Raw genomic sequence first — 27421 nt, forward strand, 5'->3', positions numbered from 1 at the left:
CGTGAGCTGTTAAGCCAAGCAGCAGCTGCCGCCGCACTGGATCATAACCCCCACCCCCCCACCCCAGCTATGGGGACCGCACTTTCCACCTTCCGTTCCACATGGGCTCAGCACAGCGGACCTTCAGCAACAGCTTGTTCAATGTCACAGTTTCAAAGTCGCCCGCTTGCTTTTGGGAGGCTGGCTCTCCTTTACACAGAGGACCCGTGAGCATGGATAACTGTGCTGTGAGAGTGACCGTGAACTCCTCCGTTGAGCTGGGGCCAGGCTGCCCACGGTCCCCAGCAGTGCGCGAGCAGGTCTGCCCTGGCTTGCCAGGCTGCTGACATGTCTGGGTATCCTTCTCAAACGAGGAGTGCTTTGAAGTGGTTTTGGTGAGGCTCTGGCACAAGTCGCAGACATTTCAGGACAGATCAGGAAACTCAGGGGCATCAAGACCCCTCTCCCCCTTCCTATGGCTGCGTGGGTGCAGAGGCAACCTTACCCTATGCTGTGAGGGGACCAGAGAGATGCTAGAATCCATCATTTTGCATAAGGATGCTACCCTGCCCTGTCACTTATAAGACATTCAGAATAGATGCAGCATATGAAACATTATTGTTATTTTTATTACTACTCCTATTACAGCAAAAGAAAAACTGTCATGTACAGAGTGTGTATTAAGTTCCAGGTGCAATTCTAAATGCTTTGCAAGCAGCATCTCACTTGACGCCCCCCTTTTCCTCTGAATGAAGATGGCTATTATTATCACCATTTTAGAAATAAAAAAAAACAAAGACCCAGAGATTACATCACTTGGTAAAGTCCTTTGGGGAACATCTATGGATTCAGTCTCCAGCCAGTGTTAACCTCTGTCACAGAGACTTTGACACGGAACCTGTGGGACTGCTGATGACAAAAGAAGTTCTGTTTCTACTCTAATGAATGCCTAAACCTTAGAATGAGCTTTGCTTGTGGGAATTGAGAAAATGCATTCATTTGTTATCATCTGTTTTGTACAAAAACATCTATTTCATTTGTATAAATTAGGAACAGAATATTCATAATGAAGTAATTCAGAGCTCATGTTCTAGATGGGGGCCTGGGAGCAGGGTCAGTGGGAGGGATGGAGTGGGAGATAGCCCAAGGGTAAGAATGCATGGTCAGATCTGCGTTTAGAATGATGTCCCTGGAGGGGCCTGTTTGGGAAAGGAGGACAGGAGAGAAGGAGGTTGAAGGCTAGGAAATGGTGGGTTGCGTTGTGAATGAAAGGAAGGGAAATTCCAAGGCGCAGTCACCGGATCACATGCCCAGCATGTGCACCTGTGTGTGGGTACCTGGAGAGAGGGGCTGGTTTCCCAGGGCAAAGGATGGAGCTTCATTGAAGGCAGGTCAGAACTCCTGCAGCCTTCTCTCTTAGCACATCCCCAAAGTGCTGTGTGTGCTGTGGGTGGTACCCAAGATGGTTTTCCGTGGTACCCTTAAGAATTTAACAATTTTGAATTTATTTTGATGGCTAATGTTTATTTACAGCAGGTGATTTATGTTTCCCCTTTTTATATGGTTATGGTTTCTTTTAGATGCATGTATTTAAGTAACAAAAAGGAGTTTGATTTATAGGAACATAAATTGTATTCTATGCGGCAAAACCCACGAAGCAGTGGCTGACCGGCTGCGATAGACTGGAAGAGCTGTTCCCCACAGTTCTACGGGACTCCCACCCACCTTCCTCACAGTCTCCTCTTGTGTCTTGCTTGTGTCCGCAGACCCAGTGCATGGCCCGCAGAACGTGGAGATTGTGGACATCCGGGCCCGGCAGCTGACCCTGCAGTGGGAGCCCTTTGGCTACGCGGTGACGCGCTGCCACAGCTACAACCTCACGGTGCAGTACCAGTACGTGTTCAACCAGCAGCAGTACGAGGCTGAGGAGGTCATTCAGACCTCCTCCCACTACACCCTGCGGGGTCTGCGGCCCTTCATGACCATCCGGCTGCGGCTCCTGCTGTCCAACCCCGAGGGCCGGATGGAGAGCGAGGAGCTGGTGGTGCAGACAGAGGAGGACGGTGAGTCAGGGAAGCGCCCTTACTTGGGAGTGGGGGATGTTGGACCTGCTACAGGGCCATGTCCATCAGTTCTGAGGTGTTTATTCTTCCTAATTCTGTAATCTCCCTTCTGCATCTGCTCTTTTCCAAGGTCTTCAGTGCAGACTATGCATTGCACAACTCCAGGGGGCGCTGTTCCCATAGAACTTGACGTTGTACACAGCCCACCTTCATGACAAACCCTTCCTGACTCCCTGGAAATTGTTCCTTGCAGCCATTCTCCTTGCAACCCCCGCAGACTGTACTTCTAGGTAAAAGCAGCAGTGGGGACTCAGCCTCTGTCACCTTGGCCCCGCCTTCCTGCTTGCAATGAACCTCAACCTTTTGTGGGTCCAGCTCTCCCTGGACCGGCTTCTCCGGGTGATCTGAGTGTTCTGCTTCTGTAAACCTGTTCCCTTCAGCCTCCAACAAGGGCTTCTGTCTGCAGCCAGGAGCTGTGGCCCTGAGCTTGGCCCCCCCATAAAGCCTCCAGACCTTTCCCCAGATCTGGCTCCATTGTTTCACAGATGTGCAGCCCCTCCCCCAGCAGGTAGAATAATGCCGCATCTGAGAAGGTGGACTCTTGTTAAGCAACACATAGGATACGTTGCTTAACCTCTCAGGGCCTGGGTTTCTGCATCTATAACATGGAGATAAAAATATCTCCAGTGCCTTCTAGGTTGTGCTCATAAAAAGGGATGGTATATAAAGAATTCAAATAATGCCCACCAGATTGTATGTTTTCAATAAATGCCGCTGTCACATTTGCACTGAATCACAGGGAAAAAATATTTATTGGCAAAGGACCTTCTAGCACAGCAACCCGGAAACCAAACACCTGCCCTAGGAAAGTTCTCCAGAGTTCTAGACAACTACCTCAGCTGGTGTAGAAAAGGTGACCCAGATGCTCAAGGAATGGCAATGTGGCCAGTGCCTCACCTGAGAAGCAGAGGCAGGGCAAGGATGGATTAGCAACTCGTGGCCATAGGTTGCTAGATAGGGAGGAGCCAGTGTTGAAGGAAACCCAGCATGAATATTCAAGACTCAGAAGATGAATGGTAGGGCTTGATCCAGAAGCAGCTCAGGGTGTTTGGTTTTTGTCCAGATGCTCTGCCCACCTTGGGCTGCTTTTGGAGGGCTACCTACATATGCAGCAGCAATTCCCAAGTCCCATCTTTAAGCCCTGCTCCAACCGCTCCTTTTCTCCTCCTTGTCACCCGGGAAAAAAATTCACAAAGCCTTTATCAAAACAACGTGAGTACAGCAGTGCTTTGAAATTAAATTTTAATTAAGTAGCATTAATAAAACATTAATTCCTACTCTGCAGAGATGTGTGGACATCGTCATATTAAAAACACCAGCACACGAGACGCCAGTCCTTAGTCTTATTGTTATTCCTGTGGTCCCACCTCGGGAGCCACTGGGCTGAAGGAAGGTCTCAGAGAGCACAGAACCCTCTGTCCACCAGGATTAGGTTCCGTCCCCCTAAAGAGGGGCTCCCGTGGGACTCCTTCATCTCAGGACAGGCCGAGGCTGGAGCCGGGCTCCAGTCCATGACCCCCCTCAGGAAGCCAAGGAGCAGCCTCTTGCGTTGAGCTGACTGGACGCGTGCTGCTTTTGTCCCTGCGACAAAATTGTCTTCTGGGGAATTGGTGGGTCTGTCATTTCAGCTGAGGGCCTGCAAAGTAATCCACCGCTGGTGAGAGAAGCTCATGGCCGCGGAGCCCTGCTGCTTCATCTTAGAAGCAGCTGTTGATAGGAGACTAAACAGGCTTTTTATTTTTCCCTTTTCCACAAAAATCTCAGCCAAAACCACAGCTCACTTATTTGGTGGTTCCTTCTCCATCTTTCATCAGCCCACAGCCAAGTGTGTTGAAAGACGAAAACGATGTTGGTGATGGTCTTCGCGGCTGCCATTTACTGAGACCTACCCTGCTCTGGGTTCTAATGGGCATGTTATATACAACGACTCACACCCAGGATTTCATTTGAAATGTTTCAAAGCTATAGAAAAATTGAAGTAATCAAATATGTCCCTAAACCCTTCGCCTAGATTCAACATTTGTGAACACTTTGCATAAATATGTATGATACGTATGATAGGGAAATCTTTACAAAACTGCATGTGATATTTTTTACTGTTTAAAAGGAAATGGCAGAAATCAGGACACCTGACCTCTGAACTCTTCAGCATAGGTGACCTAAGGAAAAGGTCATTCTCCTACATGTCCACAACATCGAAGAGCATCTAAGAAATTCAGCATTAATTTAAAGATAATCAAATAGACAGCTCCAGTAAGTTAAACCTGACTTAATGTGACAAACCAGCATATGAGATATTTTCTGGCAAAAATGCCACCTGGGTTGGTGGTGTGTACTCTCACTGTGCCATGTGTCAGGGGGCCCCTGTACCAGTCACTTAGATAAGATGGGGACCACCAGTCCCGCCACTGTAAATGCACTCCCCCTTCCCCTTGTAAATCAGCTAATCTGTGCAGTGATATTTGAGGTTCTGTGACTATCCCATCCCTCTAGAACTTTTCAGCCAGTGGTTTTAGCACACCTTCACAATCCTGCCCTGAATCATTTATTGCACTGGTATTTACAAAAGAGTGAGTTTTAAATCTTTCCCTCTACATGTATTAATTAACATTCATATTTATAGAGAGCTCTTCTCTCCTCATCCCCTTCCCCATAGTTAGTATCCCTATTGACTCATAGGTCATTTTTTGACCCAATGTATTAAAATCCAGTACTATTTATAATTCTTTTCAGTGCTCAGATGGTCTCATGTATGGGTAGTGGGAGTCCCTTCGAGTTGGCTCCTGGGTCCTTCTGACATATTCTCTTTAGTCTTCCTTGCTGCTGGCACAAAATATTCTAAACTGTGCTCACAATGTCTCGGCCCTAGGCCTGAAGTCAGCCACTTCTCTCAGGATTCCTGGGTGCTTTCAGTGCTGCCTTTGCACTAAAATATACAACTTGGGTGTGCTCTGCTCAATGGGGTGTCATTGCCTCTAGTCCCTTCCAGTAGGTAGAGCTGGGGGTATCATTTATCTTTTTAAATCATGAGCTCATACTGACTCAAATCCAGCCCCTCAGGAGTCTTCTGCACTTGCCCTCATTCCGCTCATATATCTCCCTTCTCTCACAGTGAGAACCCTGATTCCCAACACCCACAGAGTTTTTTTTATTTGCCCCATCCTACTATATATGAAATAGTTTCACAATTACAATACCAATCCTTCTAACAAACTAAGTGAGGTTAAAGATTTTCTTTTCAGTTGTTCTCTCCTTAGGCAGTCAAAACATAGTGCTCAAGGTTCCGTCTTCTCTCTACATGGTTATATTATCAGTTTGATACTCAGGTTTGTTTGTGTCAATTTGGAGGCTTGCTTTCCCTCTCATCCTTTTTATTTAGTGTCATTATTTTTAATATCTAAACAGGCACATGGTTCAAAAGTCAAACTGTATCAAAAGGTGCACTCAGAGTATTGCCACCAACTCTACCTTTTCCCCACTGTTTCTATCTACACCTGAAAGGTAACCATTTTTTAAAAAATATATTTTGTATTGATTTCGTAGAGGGAGAGAGAGATAGGAACATCAATGATGAGAGAGCATCATTGATCAGCCGCCTCCTGCACACCCCCTACTGAGGATCAAGCTTGTAACCCAGGCATGTGCCCTGACCAGTCATTGAACCATGACCTCCTGGTTCATAGGTGGATGCTCAATCACTGAGCCACACCGGCCGAGCTGAAAGGGAACCGTTTTTATTCATTTCGGGAATATCTCTCCTATAGTTTATCTTGCATAAAAAAAGGACAAACGATTTTTCCTTCTCTTATTTTTTATATAAAAGATAGTATAATAGGTGTACTCTACATCTTCTGGTTTTGTTTACTTTAATACATCCCGGAAAACACTCCGTGTCGCTTTGTGGACTGTGTCACTCCTTTGTGGGGCCTCGGCATGTGGCTGTGCCATGGTGTATTCAGGCAGGATCCTGTGGACACGTAGGTTGTTCCCATCATTTGTTATGACAAATAGAACTGTAGCAAATAGCCTTGTGCACATGTTGCTTGTGGAGATGTATTTTCAGGGGAAATTCTTAAAAGTGGGATCACTGGCACCAAAGGGTAAAGGCATATGCAGTTTGTTAGATGTTGACATACTCTTCTTTAGATGTATCATTCCACACTTTCACCAGTAACACAGATTCATTAACTCTTAGCCCCAAATTGTGAACAAGGAAACAACATTGTTTTTCTTATTTTACAATAAAGAAATTTAGGCTCCAATATAATTTATAATAATTATAAAAAATTTAATGGATTCTGATTAACAATATAGTATATAATATGAAACCATAATTGATATATAAAATGATGAATCACATATACTCCATATCTTATTTCATTTAGTATACTAATGTACTATAATTGTAGGGAAGACTTACATATCTCAGGATGAGCACCTGTATTTGATATGCATTTCCAACAGGCCTATTCACCTGGCTTCTCAGGGCACCAGAAGCCAGAATGAGGCTACATGTTGCTAGGGATAGGTGTAGATGTGGGAGCATGGTGCAGCCCCTGAAGTCTGGAGAAGAAAAAAGTGAGAAGTATAAAAGGCAGTGACGGCCAGACAATAGGTAATGCAGCTCAGAGTCATTTAGTCCAACAGGAAGAAGCTATGCACATGTTAGTATGACCTGAAGGCATCCCTCACTTAGAGCTCAGTACATTTTTGGTGTTTATACAGATGATCTTGAGATAATATAAAGGGTAAGGAGAAATGCAGTTATGGTGTCCAAATGCTAACTGTGAGCTAGGCATTTTGCCGATAGGCTTCATTCATGCAATTACCAAACGCTATGATGTAGGTGCTGTCGACACAGATGTGTGGAAGAGAAACCTGAGGCTCAGAGAGTGTCAGGAACCTGCCCACGGTTACCAAGTATCAAATGGAAGGGCCCAGAAATATACCCGCAAATCTTAGTCCTGATATTCCCCCTGTCTATCTAATGTACAATCTTATACTTGGTTAAAACCTCCCAAACATTCTCTCTGCTTTATCTGTGTGTGTATGCATATAGATGTTTAGTTTTTGCTTGACACATAGTAGGTGCTCATTAACTATTTGTTGAGTGAATATATGAACATCAGAACTTATGCCTCTTTCATGATAGCACAGGGCCCTGTTTATATACACTGTTTAAGAAGGGGAGGCTACATACAATATCCATATCAACTTGCTAGAGCTGATCATTAGCCTTTCTTCCTGCCTCTGAGCTTCATGATATCACATATATTGCTTGAAATTAGCTATGGTAGGGATATTTCCACCATGTAAGTCCGAAAACATATTGGTGTTCTGTTTTACCCAGAGAGCTTTTTGTGAGACATTCACTAACTCACCGCTGTCTAGTTTCATTAAAAAGATATATTTGACATCTTAAGATGTAAACATATATCCAGAAAAAATATTTTTCCTCCCACAAAGCTGGAAAACACAAGTAGATTGAACTTATCTCAATCTGTCATATCTCCAGAAGGCTCACTAGCAATCTTATTAATGGTGGCCTATGAACCATTTTCAAATTATTCTGATTTTTCTTGAGTTAGTTCTGATTCTCTTTATAATAAACCATTCCAAGTAACAAACATGGCACCTGTAATAAGAGGGGGAAAATCACCTAGACAGATAAGCAGGAAGGGAAACCTTTGTTGACTGTGAAGGACTTTGTGCTTTTACATAAGCTGGTTTGTTACTTCCCACAACTACCCTCAAGGTCACCATCATTAGCCCCACTTTTCAAAAATGAAAATGGAGGAGAAGAAAGAAGAGAAGAGAGGAGGAACTTCCCAAGATCCCCCTCTGTCTTTCTTTATGTTGAAATGAAAATTTCCCTTAAATTACCACCTGACTTTTAGGTGCAAGAAAACATCTGGTTTAATTGCAGTAAATTTCCATGAACCCACTGACAAGAAGCACAGTTAAAATTAGCAATTTTAGTGTGCCTTTTTTATAAGAGAATGAAATTATAAAGTAATTAACCTTTGTTGTAGAACTGTGTCAAAAGGATGGAAAGTTCCATGCTGTTAGAAGAAGAAAGGAAATTGTGGAACGGGAATATGTGGATTCATTAAAAAATTATACAGAAAAAAAAAAGGGGAATACAACACAGAATTAGAAGATAAGGCAAAGAAGGAATTTCCCTCCAAGAAGTCTTTTTTTTTTCCTTACAATGAGAGAGAGGAAGAAGAAAAAGGCCCAGTTGAAGCAAAAGAGAATGAATCTGCTTCATCGTAAAGGACATCCTGACCTATAGAGGGTGTGGTGTGGCAAAGAAGCCTAGGCCTGGGGCTGGGACTTCCTGACTTTGCCACTCACAACTGGTGTGTCTGCCTCTCAGCCTTTCTGAACCCACATGTCTACCAGGCGATGGGAGAAAGGGGTGATTCAGAAAATACTTTGGTGACAGAAGGATCTGCTCTATATCCCGGTTCCAGTCACTCCTTTGTTCTGCAGCCTTGGTTAAATTAGTTGCTGCTGCACACTTTAGTGCCCCCATCTGTGACTTGGGGGTGATAATGCCACCAGCCACTTTAAGGTGTACTGCCTGAAAGTCTGTATGTAAAGCACTTAGTGCACTCCCTGTGTTAAGTGGTGTGTGGTCACTATCAGACAATGGCAAGACAGCTTTTTAATCACAGATATATAACTAGGGAAAACCAAACCAGGGATCATCACAGAATTTCTATTTGTCATGGGCAAAGAACCATTTTAAAATAACCTCTCATACCTCTGCAATCTCGATTTCAAGTATCTCACCCTGACCATAGAAATGAATGGGTGTAGCAGGGTTCCAATAAAATTTTATTTACTGAACAGCTAGCTGGTTGCCTTTGGCTGCCGGCATAGTCTGCTAACCATCGATCCACACTCCTTCCTTCTAATTATTTCCTCCAGTCTCTGGGCTTTAAAATCCACCTACATGCTAAATATTTCCTCCATTGTTATTTCCAGGCTAGACCTCTCCCCTGCCCCTGAGAATCGTTTATTTAACTGCCTGTGCAACCTAACCATCTGGGCTGCTAATAGTACTCTGGAATTAGACATGTCCAAAGCTAACCCCCTGATCATCCCTCAGCCACCAAAAAACTCACTCTTCCCCCAGTCTTCTCCATTTTAGTGAATGGCCACTCCATTTTATTAGTGGCTTGAGTCAAAAACCTTGATTCCTCGCTTCTATCACATCCATGGCCCTGGCTCTCACAACTCCAGAGAACACCCTTCATTCTGTATTCACTCTGATTGGAGCCCCCTTGCTGTGTGGGAGGCAGCAGCCCTGATCACTCCTCACACCCCACCCCCCAGTACTTTCTCCTGACTCAGCCTTCAATATAGCAAGACTTTGATCATTTCTTATAGCCTCTACAGCTAGCTCTTTGGTTCCAGCCACTGTGATTTCCAACCTGGATTGTTGTCATGGTCTCCTAAATGGTCTTTTACTTCAGGCCTTGGCCCCTGTATTCTTCTCAGCACAGTAGCTCAAATGACCTTGTTAAACCATGAGGCAAATCACATCATCACCCCTAGCAAGACACCAGTGTAACCTTGATATCTAACCCAGACAAACTTATTACGAGAAAAAGAGCAATGAGCTTCAAATGCCCCAAACAAAACATTAACAACCAATCCGGCACTGTTTACAACTAGGAAAAGATTGGTTTGTTTCAGGAAATCAATATTGGTTCAACATTAATTAGTTCATTAATGTAATTCACTGCATTAACAAACTAAGAGAGGGGCAAAAGTATATAATTACTGAAATAGATACAGAGAAAGCATCAGTTAAAGCTGATAAAGGGTAATAACTAAAAGAAACCTACAAACACCATTCTTGAGGATGAAATAACAAAATCATTTTCATTAACATTGGAAAACATGCATGTTATTATCACTAAATATTGTATTGGTGGCTCTGGTTGGAGACAAGAAAATTAAACAAAAAGTAAAAGATTGGAAAAAGATGAAACTATTATTAACCACAGATGCCCTGATTATTTACATAGATAACCCAAAGAAATTTGCCCACAAATTATTAGAATTAACAAGAGACTAAAACATGTTTGACAAAGAAGTCACCATTTAAAAAGTCACCTGCATTTCCATTTAACTAACATGTATGTGGTATTTTTAAAGATGCTATTTACAATAGCAATAAAATATATGGTATTTAGAAATAAACCTAATGAAAGCTTTTAATATGCATAGTATATATAAATGCATAAAACACTGAAAGACATTAAAGACCTAAATAAAAGGTATACCATGTTTATGGGCAGGAAAACCCAATATTCCAATGACATCCTATATAATAAAAGCCTAATATGCTAAGTGTCCAGTTGACTGGTTGGTCATTCAACCAATCAAAGTGTAATATGCTAATGATATGCTAAGGGTGCTCAACCACTTGCTATGACATGCACTGACCACCAGGGGGCAGACAGTTGACTGTTTGACCAGTTGCTATGATGTGCACTGACCACCAGGGGACAGACACTCTGACTGGCAGGTTAGCTTGCTGCTGGGGTCTGGCTGATCGGGACTGAGAGGGGCCGGACATACCCTGGAGCCCTCCTATAGTCCCTCCCTGACTGGCCAATCTCCCATGTCCCTCCCCGGCCCTGATCATGCACCAGTGGGGTCCCGCAGCCTGGCCTGCACCCTCTCGTAATCCAGGACCCCTCGGGGGGTGTCGGAGAGCTGGTTTCAGTCCAGTCCCGCAGGCCAGGCCCAGGGACCCCACTGGTGCACAAGTTTGTGCACCGGGCCTCTAGTAGTATATAAAGAAATAAATTATCTCTCAAATTGATGGTTAATTTATGCTATTTCAATACAGAAATCAGATACCTTTGGTAATTTACAAGCTCATTTTAAAATGTATATGCAAGAAGAAAAGGCAAGAATAGCTAAGATAGTCCTGAACAAAATGTACAAAGTTACAGGTCTTGCTCTACCAGATATTAAGACTTACAAATCTTTCCTAATAAGAAGATACGGTTTCAACACAAGGATAGTTAACAGATTCCAGAACAATTGAACAAAATAGAGGGAGCCTAGAAATAGACCCACACATATGTGGAAATGTGAGGAAAGGTAAAGGTAGCATGTCTGGCCACTTGAGTAAATAAATTATTTTCGTTCAGTGGCCCTAGGATAGAGAGGAAGAATTTAAATTGGATCCTACCTCACACCATACATGAAAACACCTTTGCAGGTCGGTTTGGTGACATTTTATAAAGTACATAACTTTAACACTGAAGAAAATTTAAGAAAACATTCTTGTGATCTCAGTATAGAGAAAATATTTTTATGTAAGACTTTTGTTTAGGTTTATTGTTTTTGTTTGGGTTTATCTGGCCCTGAGATATGGATTCAAATGCAAGTAGTTTAAGAGTTGGCTTAGGGCACACTGGTAAGGAAGAAAGGAATTGAATCTAACAAGAGAAATAAGCCAATACAAGGTGTGTTATCCTATATAATAAAAGGCTAATATGCAAATTGACCAAACAGTGGAATGACCAGTCGCTATGATGCACACTGACCACCAGGGGCCAGACACTCAATGCAGGAGTTGCCCCCTAGTGGTCAGTGCGATCCCACAGGGGGAGCACTGCTCAGTAAGAAGCCAGACTCACAGCTGGTGAGCACAGTGGCAGTGGCTGGAGCCTCTCCGGCCTAAGCCGTCCCCCAAGGGCTCCTGGACTGCAAGAGGCACAGGCCAGGCTGAGGGAACCCCGAGTGAATGAATTTTGTGCACCGGGCCTCTAGTCAAGAAAATAACTGGCTGAATAACTGGGGTTTAGAACAGTGACATTCTAAGTGTGATCCAGGGACCGGCACTGATGGTGAACTCTTCCTGGTTCGTGACAAGACAATTGCATAAATAAAGGTTAAGCTTTTAAAAAGAAGGCGCTTGCATTTTCTGTGTTTTAATTTCACTTTTACTATTTAATTTTACTTTCCTATTAATTGTGTGTGTTTGTATTTTATAATAGTATCACTCCATAGTGGGTTGTAAACAATAGAAATGATAATAATAATAAGCAGCACTGGGGTTTCAGTATTGAGTAGTTTAGGAAATACTAATAGGACTGTCTCAGAATTAACCCAGTGGAGTTGTTAGAACACTGGGATATTTAACCATCAACTTCCTGTCTTTCAATGGCTAAAGGGTGTTTTGGGGGCATTAATTCTCTGGCACTTATTGCCTGTCCTATGTCCGTGGTCGGCAAACTTCGGCTCGCAATCCACGTGCAGCTCTTTGGCCCCTTGAGTGTGGCTCTTCCTAAGCCTTGGGAGTACCCTAATTAAGTTAATAACAATGTACCTACCTATATAGTTTAAGTTTAAAAAATTTGGCTCTCTAGAGAAATTTTAATCGTTGTACTGTTGATATTTGGCTCCGTTGACTAATGAGTTTGCTGACCACTGCCCTATGTGGAGACCAAGTTTGCTTCCACAGCCTTCAGGAAGGGAGCCAGGGTTTCATAGTAAGCGTAATTAGCATGTGGATGGGGTACCAACAGCATGTGCTACTAAGTCTGTCTCCCCCAACCCCCAGCTTTTTTGAGGTATAGTTGATACATAGAATTGTATATATTTAATATATATAACATGATGATTTAATATACATATACACTATGAAGTAATTACCACAATCTAATTACAAACTCTATCTTTTTCTTCCTTTCTCTCATATAATAAAAGAAAAACTTTGAAGAATTTATCTTTATCCAAAGGTAACATAATGAGAAAGGGAAGACACAAACCAAGAGAAGATTTTTATAATACACACTAGAGGCCCAGTGCGCGAAATTTGTGCATGGTGGGGGAGGATCCCCCTAGCCTGCACCATCTCCAATCCAGGACCCCTCAGGGGATGTCCAACTGCCAGTTTAGGCCCGATCCCCAGGATCGGCAGTCGGACATCCCTCTCACAAACCTGCACTGCTGGCTCCTAACTACTCACCTGCCTCTGCCTGCCTGATCACCCCTAACTGCCTCAGCCTGCTGGCCTGATTGCCCAACTGCCCCCCCCCCCCCCCACCAGCCTGGTCGCCCCACGCAGCCTGCTGCTCAGTCGTTTGGTTGCCCCTCACAAACCCCTCTGCCAGCCTGGTCGCCCCAAACAGCCTGTTCGGTCATCCATTTGGTTGCGATGGTCGCTTAGCTTTTATATAGATAGATAGTCAATGAAAGGATCAGTCAAGAATATGCAAAGAACCTCAAACTGTAAAAAAGAGACTGTAAAGATTAATAGACAGAAACCTCATTTAAATTGGAGTTGGGAGGGTCTGTGGGGGGAGCTCTCACACTACATCAATGGTGGATCCCAACAGGAAGAATTCTTTGTTTATAATGGCTCTCCCAACTTCCTCTTCTCTATGAGTTTCCTCTCCTTTGTTTCTCCGGACTTGCATGTGGTTCACCATTAGACCATATATCCTGAATATCAATTCTTCATTGTGTCCAAGTAAATCCATTTTCCTGGAGAAATATCTGACCTCTGTCTGTTTGTTTAGGGTCAACAGATTCCAGATAGATTGCAGTGTTAGATTAACAAAGAAAAAGATAGGAATAAATCATAAAATAAATAGAAGAAAATACAGATAACTGTTGATATGATCTGGGGTGAGAAAAAGAATTTGCTTTAATCTGGAATGAAGGAGTGGGTAGAAAGCAAGAGGCCTTCCTTGTGATACAGCTTGATGTTCACAGTCACACACTCTATCAGATAGACCCTTCTTTTTTTTTAATCCTCACCCAAAGATATTTTTCCATTGATTTTTAAAGAGAGTGGAAAAGAGAGGGAAAGACAGAGAGAAATATCAATGTGGTAGAAGCACATCGATTGGTTATCTCCTGCACACACCTAGACTAGGGCCCAGGCCGGGGAGGAGCCTGCAACAAAGGTACATGCCCTTGACCAAAATCAAACCTGGAACCCTTCTGTCAGCAGGCTGACGCTCTATTGAGCCAAACCGGCTAGAGCTAGACCAGGGGTGGGCAAACTTTTTGACTCGAGGGCCACAACGGGTTCTTAAACTGGACCAGAGGGCCGGAACAAAAGCATGGATGGAGTGTTTGTGTGAACTAATATAAATTCAAAGTAAACATCATTACATAAAAGGGTGCAGTCTTTTTTTTTTTTTAGTTTTATTCATTTCAAATGGGCCGGATCCGGCCGGAAGGCCGTAGTTTGCCCACGGCTGAGCTAGACTCTTCTTAATGAGTAGACTGCATCTCTCCGTTCATCTCACTTTCCACCTTTTCAAGCTTCTCCAAATTCTTCAAGGATCTCCTCTTTTCACTATATTTTTGGTTGATGGTTTCACCCTCTCTTTTCAAGAAAATGGGACCATTGGGACACTTCAATTCCCCCTCCTCTAAGCGGCTGCATAGTCTTTTTCTCTTCTCTTACCTCACCAAGGGAAGGGTGCTTTCTTTCCACCTACCCTGCTCCTGCCTTTTCAGGACCCACCAATATCAGTTATTTCCTCTCTCTTTCCCACCCTTCCACCTCTTACTTCCATTCTGGATTTTTTCTGGTTGCCCTTAATTATGCCATGACCTTTCCTGTGTTTGGAAGGGGGCACTACTTTGGCTCCATATCTCGTCCCCGCCACTTCTTGAATTCTCCTCCCAGTCACATCCAAAATAGTTCACTTGTCTCAGCACAACCCCTCACCTTCCACTCCCTTCTCCACCCACTGCAGGATGGCTTGGAACACCAGCGTTCATCCTAAACTACTCTTGCTTGGGTCATGAGTAATCTTGTAGACACTAAATCCTTTGGAAAATATGAGTTTGCATCCTACTTGACTTCTTAGCCACACCTGTCACTCTTTTTTTGTTGTTGTTAATCCTCACTTGAGGATATTTTTTCCATTGAGTTTTAGAGACAGTGGACGGGGAGGGGGGGGGGGGAGAGAGAGAGAGAGAGAGAGAGAGAGAGAGAGAGAGAGAGAGAGAAACAAACAGGTGGTCTCCCTGCATGGGGGTCAAGCCTGCAACCTGTAATCTAGGTACATTCCCCTGACCAGAATCAAACCCGGGACCCTTCAGTCTTCGGGCTGATGACCTGTCCATTGAGCCAAACTGGCTAGGGCCACACCTGTCACTCTTCACCAGCCCTTCTGGGTCCTCCCTTTGCTGCTGTGATTACAGCTCACCTTCCTGGTTTTCCCTTGCCTCTCTAAACACAGCCTCTATTTTTCAGTGTCTTTGTTTTCCTCCTATTTGTTAATATTGGAGTTCCTCTGGGCTTAGTCCCAGACCTCCTTTTTTTGTTGCCCTCTACATTCTTACTATAATATCTATTCCCTGCCCATGGTTTTAATTTCTAAACATTGGTCCTAGTCTCATATATCCAACAACGCAACTCAAAATTGCCTCAAGGGCACATACACGCCTCCAATGAAGTATGGCCAACGCTTCCTTTCCCAAACTAACTCTCCTCTGAGCTTCTTCTCTATGAACAACACTCTGATCCACTCCAGTTGTATAAAGCAGAAGAGCTGGGTCTTCCTTAACACCTCTCTCCATCTCTTCACCCTTATCCATCACCACCAATTCACATTAGTTCAGCACCCCCAAATCTCCTGCACATCCTCTGCATACCATCACCCTGGCCCAAGCTACCATATCTGCCCCCCCAAGATGGTTTTTCTCCTCCTGCTCTTGCCCTCCCAAAGGTATCCACCCCACTCAATACACACGCTCCCCACCTTTGCCCTAGTAACTTCTACTTACCCATTGACTTGAATTTATTTTCACATATTATCCTGATTTGCCAGACTGGTTTTTCTCTGCTTGTTATAATTCTCCTGACACCTGCACTTTATCTCCAAGTCCTGATAACAATTTTAAGAATTTAATTGTGAGTGTAATTATTTATTTAATGTCTGTCTCCCTTTCCAGAACACAAGCTTTAGCAAGGATTTGACTCTATCTTTCTTAGCCATTGGTATATCCCTAGTGGACCACCGCCATCCCCTTGGTCATATTAAAGAGTCAATAAATATTTGTGGAAAGGATGAATGGTTAAGGAAAAGCAATAAGAGATCTGACTGCTCCGAAGCTTCTACATACCTAAAAGATTTAAAAAGCAAATGAGAAACTGACAAAAATATTTGTAACTTATGCAAAACAGCTTATGTTCTTAAAAACAGATTATAATTACCAGCTCATAAAACAATGATGAACAAAAATGAAGAGCCATACAGGGAAATGAGCACAGGGTATAGAGAGGATGTTCATGAAAGAATCAATGCAAATGGCCAATTAAGCTGAAAAACAAATCCACTCTCTCCAGTATTCTAAAAAAAAGATACACACACAGACACTTATTTTTTTAAATAGTCAGTGGTGGCAGAGGTTGAAAATCGGCATATTTTTCTGTTGGGGATCCCAGAGTTGTACCAACTTTCTGGAAGGTAATATGGTAATATATATCAAAAGCCTTTAAAATAAAATAGTTCATCTATGTTGGCTCAATAGATTGATTTCCAAAAATGTGTCTTAGGGACATCAGAGTTTCATGCAAATACTTACTTATAAGAATGTTCATCACATTGTTGCTTATGATCATAAAGAATTTAAGCCAAATGTAATGCCCGGTAATAAAGGGTTGGAGGCTGGAATGGGGCCTATCCTTCTCTAGGCAGCCATTAAAACACATGGCCCCAAAGAACATGTAAAGGTTTTTTAAGTGTGATTTTTTTAGCTATAAAAGAAGATCACAACATGAAATGCACAGAAGGAGTTTAATTTTTAAATAAATAAATAGGTATATGCATTGGCATAAAAATATCTCCAGTTCTGGGGAATAGGAGTGATTTTGTTCTTTTCTTCTTTAAATCTTTTTGTATATTCTTAATAGTCAACAAATCCTGCGTATCGTGTCCATAATGAGAAAAACTAAATATATTTTAATTTAACAATAGGGAACTGATTGCAACATATGGCCAAGGCTCTATCTAGAGAGGCGAGTGTGGTGATTAAAAGTATATGCTTTGAAACTCACAGATAGGTATTCAGTTCCCTCATTATAATTTAAGAGCCATATGACCTTGAACGAGTTACTTGATTCTCTTAGCCTCAGCTCCCTTCTCAGCGCAAAAAGAGATCATCAGTACTGGGCAGAGCTGGTTTGGGGCTTCAGTGAAATCATGTATGTAAAATTCTGATCAAAGAGTAAGCGCTTCATAAAAGTACCTGCTTTTATAAGGCCAACATATAAATAGATCCCGTAATGCTTTACATGAATTCAAGATTCCCTTGGGAGTTATAAAGAAGTTTGGGGAATTATTTATTTTGTGGTTCAGCATCTTCCAGGCTGTCACACGATGGTGGGGTCCAGCAGGAGGATGCTGGCTGCGAGACGGACCTGGGTACCAAGCAGCCTAGGAAAGGTTTTGCTCATTAGGGCAAACTGCTGGCATAGGTCATTTATTCCCCTAGTTACCCAACCAGCAAATGGTTATTAAGCATCTACCGTGTTCCAGACATTGGAGGCTCAGCAGCGAGACGGCCTAGCTGCCTCCCCGGAGCATGGCGAGCTCCTTCTAATTGGATTGAGACTTCAGGGCACATAGTTCCCGATGGATTCAGCTGAGGAAGCACTTCCTGTAGCTGGAGAAAACTGGGCAGGGTTTGGCAAGTGAAGCTCACTTTCCATTCTGCAAATACCAGTCCTAAGGCAAGAGTCTAGCCCCAGAATCCCACGTGCTGGCAGGACTGGGGGACCTACAGATGTCCTCCAACCCTGGTCAGGTTTAGTTCAAGACCAGACTTGCTCGGTCTGCAGGTCAAAAGCCATCAGGCTTCCAGGAGAGGGGTGAACAAACTATGGCCTGTGGGTCCGCTCCAGCCCGTTGCCTGTTTTTAGAAATAAAAATGAAGCCATGCCCATTTATTTATGGATTGTCTTAGGCTGTTTTTGTGCTACAAACACAAAGTGGAGTAGTTGCAACAGGGACCGTATGGCTCACAAAGCCTAAAATAATGATTATCTGACTCTTTACAGGAAAACTTGGCCAACTCCTGTTCCAGGTCAGTGAGGCTGGGGACATGAGACGGAAGGCGACATCAAGTTCCTAACTTTTCCCTTCTGCAGTTCCAGGTGCTGTTCCTCTAGAGTCCATCCAAGGGGGGCCCTTTGAGGAGAAGATCTACATCCAGTGGAAACCTCCCAATGAGACCAATGGGGTCATCACGCTGTACGAGGTAAGGGGGCCCCTTTGGCTGTATCTCTTGTCAGGCTCCATTCTATTGACTTCAGTCTGAGGCCGGCGAACACCTATGTTCAGAGCTGCACTGAGGGCATAAAGGGGAGTGAGACACAATCACCGACACGGTGGGAAGAAAACGCAGGGCATACTGTTGTGCTGCATGATAGCCCCGATGACAAAGCAAATGGGCATACGATGCATTGAAGGGATTCTCGATCGCTTCAGCAAAGGTTTCAGGATGCAGGGAACTTGGCTGTCCTGGCATGGCCAAGAGGACCCAGGCCTGGCAAGCAGTGGTGACGATTCATCCACAATGCTAGCATGATGTCCATCCTACCCACACCAGTCCCTGGGCTTACAAAAGAATCCCAGCGTCACTCCCTTCCCTGGAGGCACATGATTCTTGAGCTTTAACATTGCTCTGGGGACCAGGCATTCTTTATTGTCCTCCAAGTGATGCTGTCTTGGGATTAGCAGGACCTTATATCAGAGATGGAGCAGATCCTCCTCAGGCAGGAAGGACTCAAGCCAATACAATGCGGCGACCTAAATACTTTCAGAATTAGAACGAGCTGTATAGAAGTTCACTGAAAAACAAAAACAAACAAACTAAACTTTGATAAGGCTGATAGAGCTCATTTCTAGTATTGGACTATGGCAGGGGTGGGCTAACTTTTTGACTCGAGGGCCACAGTGGGTTCTTAAACTGGACCGGAGGGCCGGAACAAAAGCATGGATGGAGTGTTTGTGTGAACTAATATAAATTCAAAGTAAACATCATTACATAAAAGGGTACGGTCTTTTTTTTTTTTTTAGTTTTATTCATTTCAAACGGGCTGGATCCGGCCCGAGGGCCGTAGTTTGCCCACGGCTGGACTATGGCCAGGGTTGATCCTCCGCCACTTACTTGCTATGTAACCTTGGGTTTATCCTGTAGCCTTTCATTTATATTTATAAGCATATATAAATATATGTTTAGTACTCTGGCATTTAGAAATCTCATTAATAAATGTTAGCTCTTATCATTGCATAAAAATGAGAAAATTGAGACTCAGAGTGGTGACGTGAAAAGACCAAAGACACATGATGGCAAATTCATGGATCCTGAATTCAAGTGCAAGTGTCTTGCCCCTTAGTCAGTGTGGTCCATGGACCAGTCACATCAGCAATGCCTGGGGGCTGGTTAGAAATACTTCATCTGAGGCTTCACCAGAGCTCCCGAATCAGAGTTTCTATTCTCACAAGATGCCTGTTTGTGATTCACGTGGGCATTGGAGTTCGAGAAGCACTGCTGTAGGCCAGGAGTCTTTAGAGAGTTTTGACACTTGATAAAAGAGTGTGTCCTCCTGAGAAGAGAGATGGGGAGTTCCTCCCCCCCCATCCCCCATGCTGGGCTCAACCCAATTCTGCTCCAGACAGGAAGCGGGAGCCTTTGCTTTTAAAGACATTTATAACAGAGTGTATGTTTATGAGGCAATTTCCAAATTTAATTAGATGAAACCAATTTGATTTTTAAAATTAGGTTCTTGTTGTAATTGTAGAGAGAAATCCATAAATTAAAAATCACCCTCTCTGGCCTCAAAAAGTATATTGTGACAAAGAAAAATAGGATAACACAAATGAAAGAGAAAATTCAAGATTGTCTCCCTCTTCTTAAGTTCAACCTTGAACTCAGCAAAGTCAAAAGCCAAAAACAGGGAGAGGTATAGGTGGGTTGTAATGGTCTAATACTATAAATATTGTTAAGCAGTGCAGGTCCAAGCACTATGTATTGTGTTAAGATTACATTTTCTTCTCTATGACTCCAACTTTCAACCTCTGGGTCTGTCCTTGGACAGTTTTGCCCCCCCATAAAATGAGTGGCTTTGATTCTGTCTCATTCTGTCTCCTTGTTGTCATATGAAAGTGTCAGACTGATCCAGTCTCCAACTGGGCAAGAATCAAGAAAAAAATTAATGTATGTCAAACCTACAAAACCAAAGGTTTAAAACTCATTTTGGAGTCGCTGTACTGTTGGAACCTTGCCTGTGGCCAGTCTTTGAAAGCAAAGAGGTGATGACACTTGGAGAAAAATAGCTAGTGCAAAGGCCCTGGGGTAGAAATGGCTTTGGCATGTTTGACAAATAGGAGGTCAGAGTGACTGAAGCTTTGTGAGCGTGAAGGACATTGATAAGACCATGAGTGGGCAGGGGCAGAGTGTGTGCTTTATCCAGAGAAGAATAAAGAGCCCTAGGAATCATATTTATATTCTTAAACAATTACCTGGCCATTGTGTGGTTAACTGGCTGTGGGTGCATCAGCATCTTGGGGACATCTGAAAAGTGTGCCAGGAGGCGAGGACATTTCCATCATCTATGAAATTGCAATGAGAGCTCGGCTTTTTATTGGAAGACCTTGTGCCCAGGTAGAGATGTGGATACTTTGTCACATCTGCCTCTTTCCTGCTGTAACTCGGGTTAGGAATCAGACCATGGCCTCCGATCTCCAGGGACCTATACTTTAGTGGGAGACACAGAATGCTCTTCTCAATCACAGAGCAGCAGGTGGTGCAGAGTTAGGTCACGTCAAAGGCCTCATGTCCACAGATGGGCATCAGACATGCAGCATCTCAGGCCCCAGCCCAGTCCCCTGAACCAGAGTCTGTGTTTTAACAAGATCTTCTGGTGATTAATGTGCACATTGAAGTGTGAGAAGCACTGGTCCAAGAGACATTCTAAAACTCCATCGTCTGGATCTGGAAAGTTCCGCCTGCTGAAAGCAGTGCAGTCCTTGGATGAATAATGTGGCCATTGAACGATCTGAGTGATGTCCCTGCTCACATGGGGCCCACAAGCTGAGTATTTTCACCAGGAATGGGAATCAGGCCGTTCCCACAGACCCCGCCAGAGCCCTGCTTGGGTTTGAGTGGATCTCAGTGTTCCCCAGGCGGGGCAAGTGTGTGAAGAGAGTGGGTATGGCTTTTCCCGTTCTGACTGCTCTTGTGAACAACACAGCTCCCCACAAATAGGCCATCAACCCTGCAGACAGGCACTTACAGCCCGGATGAGGACGTGGGGGACACGGCCCAGCCAAACAGTTGTTTAACGACTCCTCAATAAAATCACTCCCAGACAAGCTGTTCAGAGTTCATGAAAAACAGTAATCAATATGTGTCTGAATTCAATTAATTGTGCTCATCTCTATCCAAAAATAAAAATCACGCAGTGTGAGGGAATTGGGCCAGAAGATGTTACACCAGCAACGGGGTTAACGAAGTGTGAAAATATTTAAAATTCAGACATGGGAAGCGTCCCTCTAAGCTTTTCTGTTTAGCAGTCAAAATCACCAAGTTTCTAATTACAGTGTATAAATCTGAGAAGCTTAAAGGGAATGAGAGGGCCCTAATGAGTCAGGAATGGGTGTCTTGATTATGCTAGAGTTGATTGACATTTATCTTGTGAGCTATTCTAGGCTCCTGGTGTTCAGAATTGAATAAAACACACATGCTGCCTCAATAAAATAAGGCGGCCTTCCTGTGTGGGAGTGCCTTTAAAAGGTACGATGGGGTCGGGGGGTGGTCAATATTTTTGCAGCACGCAGATGGTGTGCGAGTGTATTGGGAGTGCATGGCAGGAGGGCTGGGCGTGAGTTCTGAGACAGAGGAGTTCTACCAGGGACTGGAGCAGTCACACACTAATGGAGAGAGGGACCAGTGGCACACAGGAGCTCAGGAGCAAGCTCTCAAAGAGAGAGGCCCATAGGCGGTACTGGCTCAGGTTGGATGTCGGACTCACCTTCCTCCTGTCCTTGGACTCAGCCACTGTGGCCACTCAGAGCTCACTGACCCCAGACATGCTCATGGCTCTGGTCCATAGAGCAGCAATGGGATGAGGGGTGCGGGGGAAGTGGTCCTGATGGGCAAGAGGTAGTGCAGGCAGGAAATGACTAACACAGCCCAAAGCAAGAATTTGCATAAATCAAACTGGATCTACATTAATTAGGATACACAATTTGCATAATGCAGGCTGCTATTGGGTATAACTTGAGCCAGGCTGGTAACTAGGATAAAAGCTCTTGTTTCTTTTGAATTGTTTAAGCCAGAAATGTGGGAATTCTCTGTTTCCCTTACCACTTGCTACAACATCGAATGCTCTATAAAGTTCGATTTACTTCTTCTGCCAAAGAAGACACGAGTTAGGTCACATGGCCGCATCTGAGCACTCATCTCCTACCGGGACCATTTCAGGACCTCACTGCCCACCCCCCACTGATGCTTCCCCTGGTCCACTTCCCCCCCTTCAGCCAGACCCAACACCCTAAATGTAAATCTAATCCGGGCACTTCCCTGCTTTGGCTTCATCTTAACTCTAGGTCTCTGAAGGATCTGGCCCCTGCTGGCCTCACTAACGTCCTCTCCTGCCCTTCCCCCCATTGCTGTGTGTGTAGCAGCCCCTGCAGCCTTCTAGCATTTTCTCAAGCTCACCCAGTTCTTAGCAGCTCAAAGGACTTTGTGGATTCAGTCCTTCTGCCTACAAGAGTTTTTACTTTCTACTTCTCATTCTATGCCCCTCCTTCATATTCTGCGCCTCCAGGAGGCTTTCCCTGCCCACTCTCCACGTCACCCAGCATTCCATACCATCTTCACACTCTGCACTGGTTTTGTTGTTGTGCTTCAGTATCATCCAGCCTCCTCCTGGACGTTTAGCCCATCATGGGCCATGTGACTATTATCCTGTGTTGACTTAGTGGTGCCATAGAGCTCCGATATGAGGTTAAACATTATTCTGAATGTTTCTGTGATGCTGTTTTTGGATGAGATGGCATTTAAGTGGACTTTAAGTAAAGCAGATCAACCTCCTTAATGTGGGTGGGCCTCATCCAATCAGTTGAAGGTTAGAATAGAACACAAGACTGAGCTCTCCTGAGCAAGAGGGAATTCTACCTGCAGATGAGCCTCAGACGTAAACTGTGACGTTAGCGCTTCCCTGTTTCCCCAGCCTGAAAGCCTTTGGTCTTGAACTTAATACTTGCCATATTTGTTTTTTCTTTTTAGTAGTGTATCCTGGGGAGGTAAGAATATTCCTTGGCTGACTATGTGGATTCATGCTTCAGCTTAACAAGGAGTAATGGTGAAAGTTGTGTTCTAACCAATTTAGTAGTTCTAAAGCCCGGCTGGAGATTGGAATCATACCTTGGGAGCCCCCCAAATGTAGATACATCGATACATAAATGGATGTACGTCGATACATAAATGGATGATGGATGCATGCCTGGGCCTCATTGCAGTCCAAATGAATCTGAATCCCTGGGGGTGGGGGGTTCTATCCATGTGGGGTTTTTATTAGTTCCTTGGGTAATTCTAACATACATCCAGAGTTGGGAGGAAGTAAAATGAACTCTCTTAATCTCTTTTGCTACGTTATCCTAGCCAAATGCCCCTAATTAAACAGGCCATCCTGTCTTTATTCTCACTCTGCCAGAGTCCAACTCTGTCAGATATGACACTACAGGCAACTCACTCAAGCACAGGTGGGTGCTAGGTGCTGATTTTTAAAGGTTCGAATTCAAGAGGCGTTGGCTATTTCTCCTCAAGGTTGCTAACCAGATAGTTTGTGGAGTAAAGGAAGACACACAGGGCCGTATCATTCTGTTAGTTTCCCTTTGCATTTTGCTAATGGCATCTTGCAATGCTGTTGCTGAGCCCACCACAGACCTTACCTTATAGATCTGTTCCCTTCTCCTGTGTCGTAGAAATCAGTTCTGTTGTTTATTTGTGAGATTAAAAAAGGCATATGCACACACAAAACGTAATAGATTTTTCCCAGAGGCCTCCCTTAAATCTTAAGAGTCAGGGCCCTGGGATGTCTAGGAGCTGTTTTTCCTAATCCTCAGCCCATCACTCAATCTCCATAGGATGTTTCCCTTCCAGAGACCTGAAAAATGCAGGCATCCCCGAGTAGATGCCAGACTCGGGTCCACTGGGCTGACAGACAGGTTGACAGGTGTTTCAATAGGAACGGCCTGAGGTTGAAAAGAATGATTTCTGGCACTGGGCGTCTGCAAGGACGGGGAGTTGTGTGCTGAAGTAAGTTGCATTTATGTAAGTGAGACCATTACAGCTGTCTGTCATCCACTGGAGGAATATCAAGAATGCCAATATGTTTGCCTCTGGGTGGTTTTATTTTTTTTTCCTTTTGCTATTACAACCTGTTTGCGATGGAGCCAGGTAACTTGACAGTAGGAATCAACAGATGCATAACGCTCGTTACCCAAAGAACAGCAAATCACGTTCTCCTGGCAAGGAGACATTCCTTGCACGAAGCATTAATCATTCAGCTCCACTACAGGAAAACAGCAGAGGTTGCTGCATGGCAAGTACTCCTGCAGGGTGTGCATGTGGATAAGTAGGTTTGTCTGTGTGTGGTGCAAAAACATGTATGTTTGTGAGTTTATGTAGTTGTACCCTGGCGTGTATATGCACATGTGCATTTATGGGTCTGAGGCAGGCATGGGTGAATCCTTCATGATTGGGCTGTACCCACATTCTCAATTGCATCTTCAGAATTGCTCTATTTCTTTGGCGAGTTAACGATAGGGGGTGTCATAGACACCACACTATGTCTGTTTTCTCCTAGACTGAAGGAACCAGGTCACCTCACATCCATGACATAGAATCACATGTCACAGGAGAAACTCCCTGTTCCTTCAATAGGCTCCCAGCTGTTTCTCGTGAACTTCTATCATAATTATCCGTTAGAACTTTTGATAAAGGAAAATTTTGCATTAAAAAACATCTGTAGTTTGCCCTGGCCAGTATGCTCAATGATTAGAGTGTCAACCCACACACTGAAGGATTTAGGTTCGATTTCTGGTCATGGGCACGTACCTGGGTTGCAGGTTTGATCCCTGGCCCAGTCAGGGTACATGTGGGACACAACCAAGCAATGTCTCTCTCCCATTGATGTTGCTTTCTTTCTCCCCTCTTCCCTTCCTTCCTCCCATTCTAAAAATAAATAAATAAATAAATAAATAAATAAATAAATGGAAAAATATCCTCAGGTGAGGATTAACGATAATAATAATAATAATAATTTGCAGGCTCAATTTATTCCTGAGCATGTACAGTTTTCCTAGGAGAGTGGAGGGAAGGAAACGAAAAGGTAGTTCTGCGTCCGGCACAGCCTGGGTTCTCCTCACGTTCCTTGCAGGGAAGGAAACTATGTTTGGGGCACTGTGCACCCCGCAGGCTTTGTAGAGAAACAGCCCGTACATCTTAGTGGAACCCTCTCTCTGGCTGTGTGTGGTCCTTTCAGTGAGCTCTGCCCCGAGGCGGTGTATAAGCTGCCAAGGGTCTCTTTAAACATCACAAGTTGTTCTCCTTTCATCTCAGATGTTTTACCTGAGTCACAAACTCCTGTTGGAATTCCTCCAGGACTGGGCAAGGCAGCATGGATCTGCCGCTTTTAGCCGGCCAGCCCTTCTATATGTATTTTGGTCAAAAGAGCTCTGTGTTTGGGACCTAAATGAAGGGTGATTGCGAGTGTTCACCCACCATGGGGCATTGGGAGCCTTTACTGGGATGTCTCTGGAGACTGGAATTCAAATTTATGATTCAGAGATTATACTCTCATCAGACTCAGGAGATGGCAGATGGCGTTCCCTCCTCTCCCGCTGAGTCAATGGTCCTTTATTTGACTACCTAAAATTTACTGAAGTGCAGGGTGTTGGCCTACATAATTATGGACTCAATGCATGCATACATACCTAAATGCATATGCATGCATATAGATACATACATACATACATACATACACACACACATACATACCAGGTCTTCTTTAGAGCCCTTCAAAGTATATGTCATAAAAATCATCATTGCTTTCCTGGTCTCCCTGTTATTCCATGCATATGTTTAGTGCACATGTGTCATTACAAATCAAATCATGAAGTGTGCAAGGAGGAAATTGATTATTGACATTTGGTTTTCCATAGTGATCCCCTTTCCCTACCTGGGCCTTGTTTTCTACACCTGTGACCTGGAAGAATTGGACCAGGTAGATTCAAAGGCTCCTTCCTGCTCTGACCTACCACTCAGGTGCCCAAGTGGAATTGATCTTACTCCTAGTTTCATGAAACACTTTCCTCATTGGTTTGTCTGTGGCCTTCTTTTGTATGTATTTATTTCATTTTTGTAACAACACACCAACTACCAGGACAACCAGAACTTTTTGCAATATCTTGTATCTGTTTATGAGGTCCTCCAATCTCACCCTCCTGACTCCTCCTGCTATCCTGAATCATGTATATAATCCTTTTTATGTAGTTTTACTACCTGTATGCATTCCTTAAGGGCATACTATTTTGTTTTATCAGCCTTTTAACTTTAATAAAGGATTCTGAATTGTATATAATCTTTTTGTATATAATCTTAATTCCATATTTTGTGCTAACAGTCATTCCTATCCATGAGTGCTGCTGTAGTGCATTCATCTTGACTGCTGTATAGTATTCCGTCCTGCGAAGACATTAGAACACATTTATACATTATTCTTTGATAGGTGTCTGGGGTTGCTTCCAGTATATTGCCTTTATCAACAGTGACGATATAAGCACCTTTGTACATACCTTCTATTGCATATGTGCAAAATAGTTTCTTGAGTTTATATCGAGAAACTAGGTATATGGTCAATGAATGTTCAACTTCACAAAAAGGAAAAAAAAAGAGCCAAGCTATTTTCCAAACTATTCTCACCAATTTACACTTATGCCAGCAAAGTATAAGAGCTTTAATGATTCCAAATTCTCTCCAGTATCTGGTTTTGTCAGCATTCTTCCTTTTGGCTATTTAAATTGGTATACAATGGCATCTCCTCATTGTCTTGCTCTGTATCACCTCAGTCATTAGCAAGGCTGAATATATTGTAGTATATTAGTTCCTCATTTATATTTCCTTTTCTGTGGGATGTCCATTCATGTCTTTTGCCCATTTTTCTATGGGATTATTTGTCCTACTTTTATTGATATTAGTAGTTCTTTATGTATTTTGGATACTGTTTTGTCAGTTACATATGT

At 43.6% G+C, this 27421-nt stretch overlaps 1 protein-coding gene across 14 annotated transcripts in view; it reads left to right on the forward strand.

Moving 5' to 3' along the window:
• PTPRT (protein tyrosine phosphatase receptor type T) overlaps positions 1-27421 on the forward strand; it is a 935828-nt gene that overhangs the window by 596090 nt on the left and 312317 nt on the right. For all 14 annotated transcript variants that reach the window (XM_070420943.1, XM_070420935.1, XM_070420937.1 and 11 more), the window contains 2 exons: positions 1746-2042; positions 18256-18365. In XM_070420943.1, the coding sequence (XP_070277044.1) occupies positions 1746-2042; positions 18256-18365 (407 nt within the window). The remainder of the gene's footprint in view (positions 1-1745; positions 2043-18255; positions 18366-27421) is intronic.

This window comes from Myotis yumanensis, unplaced genomic scaffold (assembly GCF_028538775.1).
Source record: "Myotis yumanensis isolate MYYU_CA2020_CCGP unplaced genomic scaffold, mMyoYum1.0.hap1 SCAF_7, whole genome shotgun sequence".
Classification (NCBI taxonomy): domain Eukaryota; kingdom Metazoa; phylum Chordata; class Mammalia; order Chiroptera; family Vespertilionidae; genus Myotis; species Myotis yumanensis.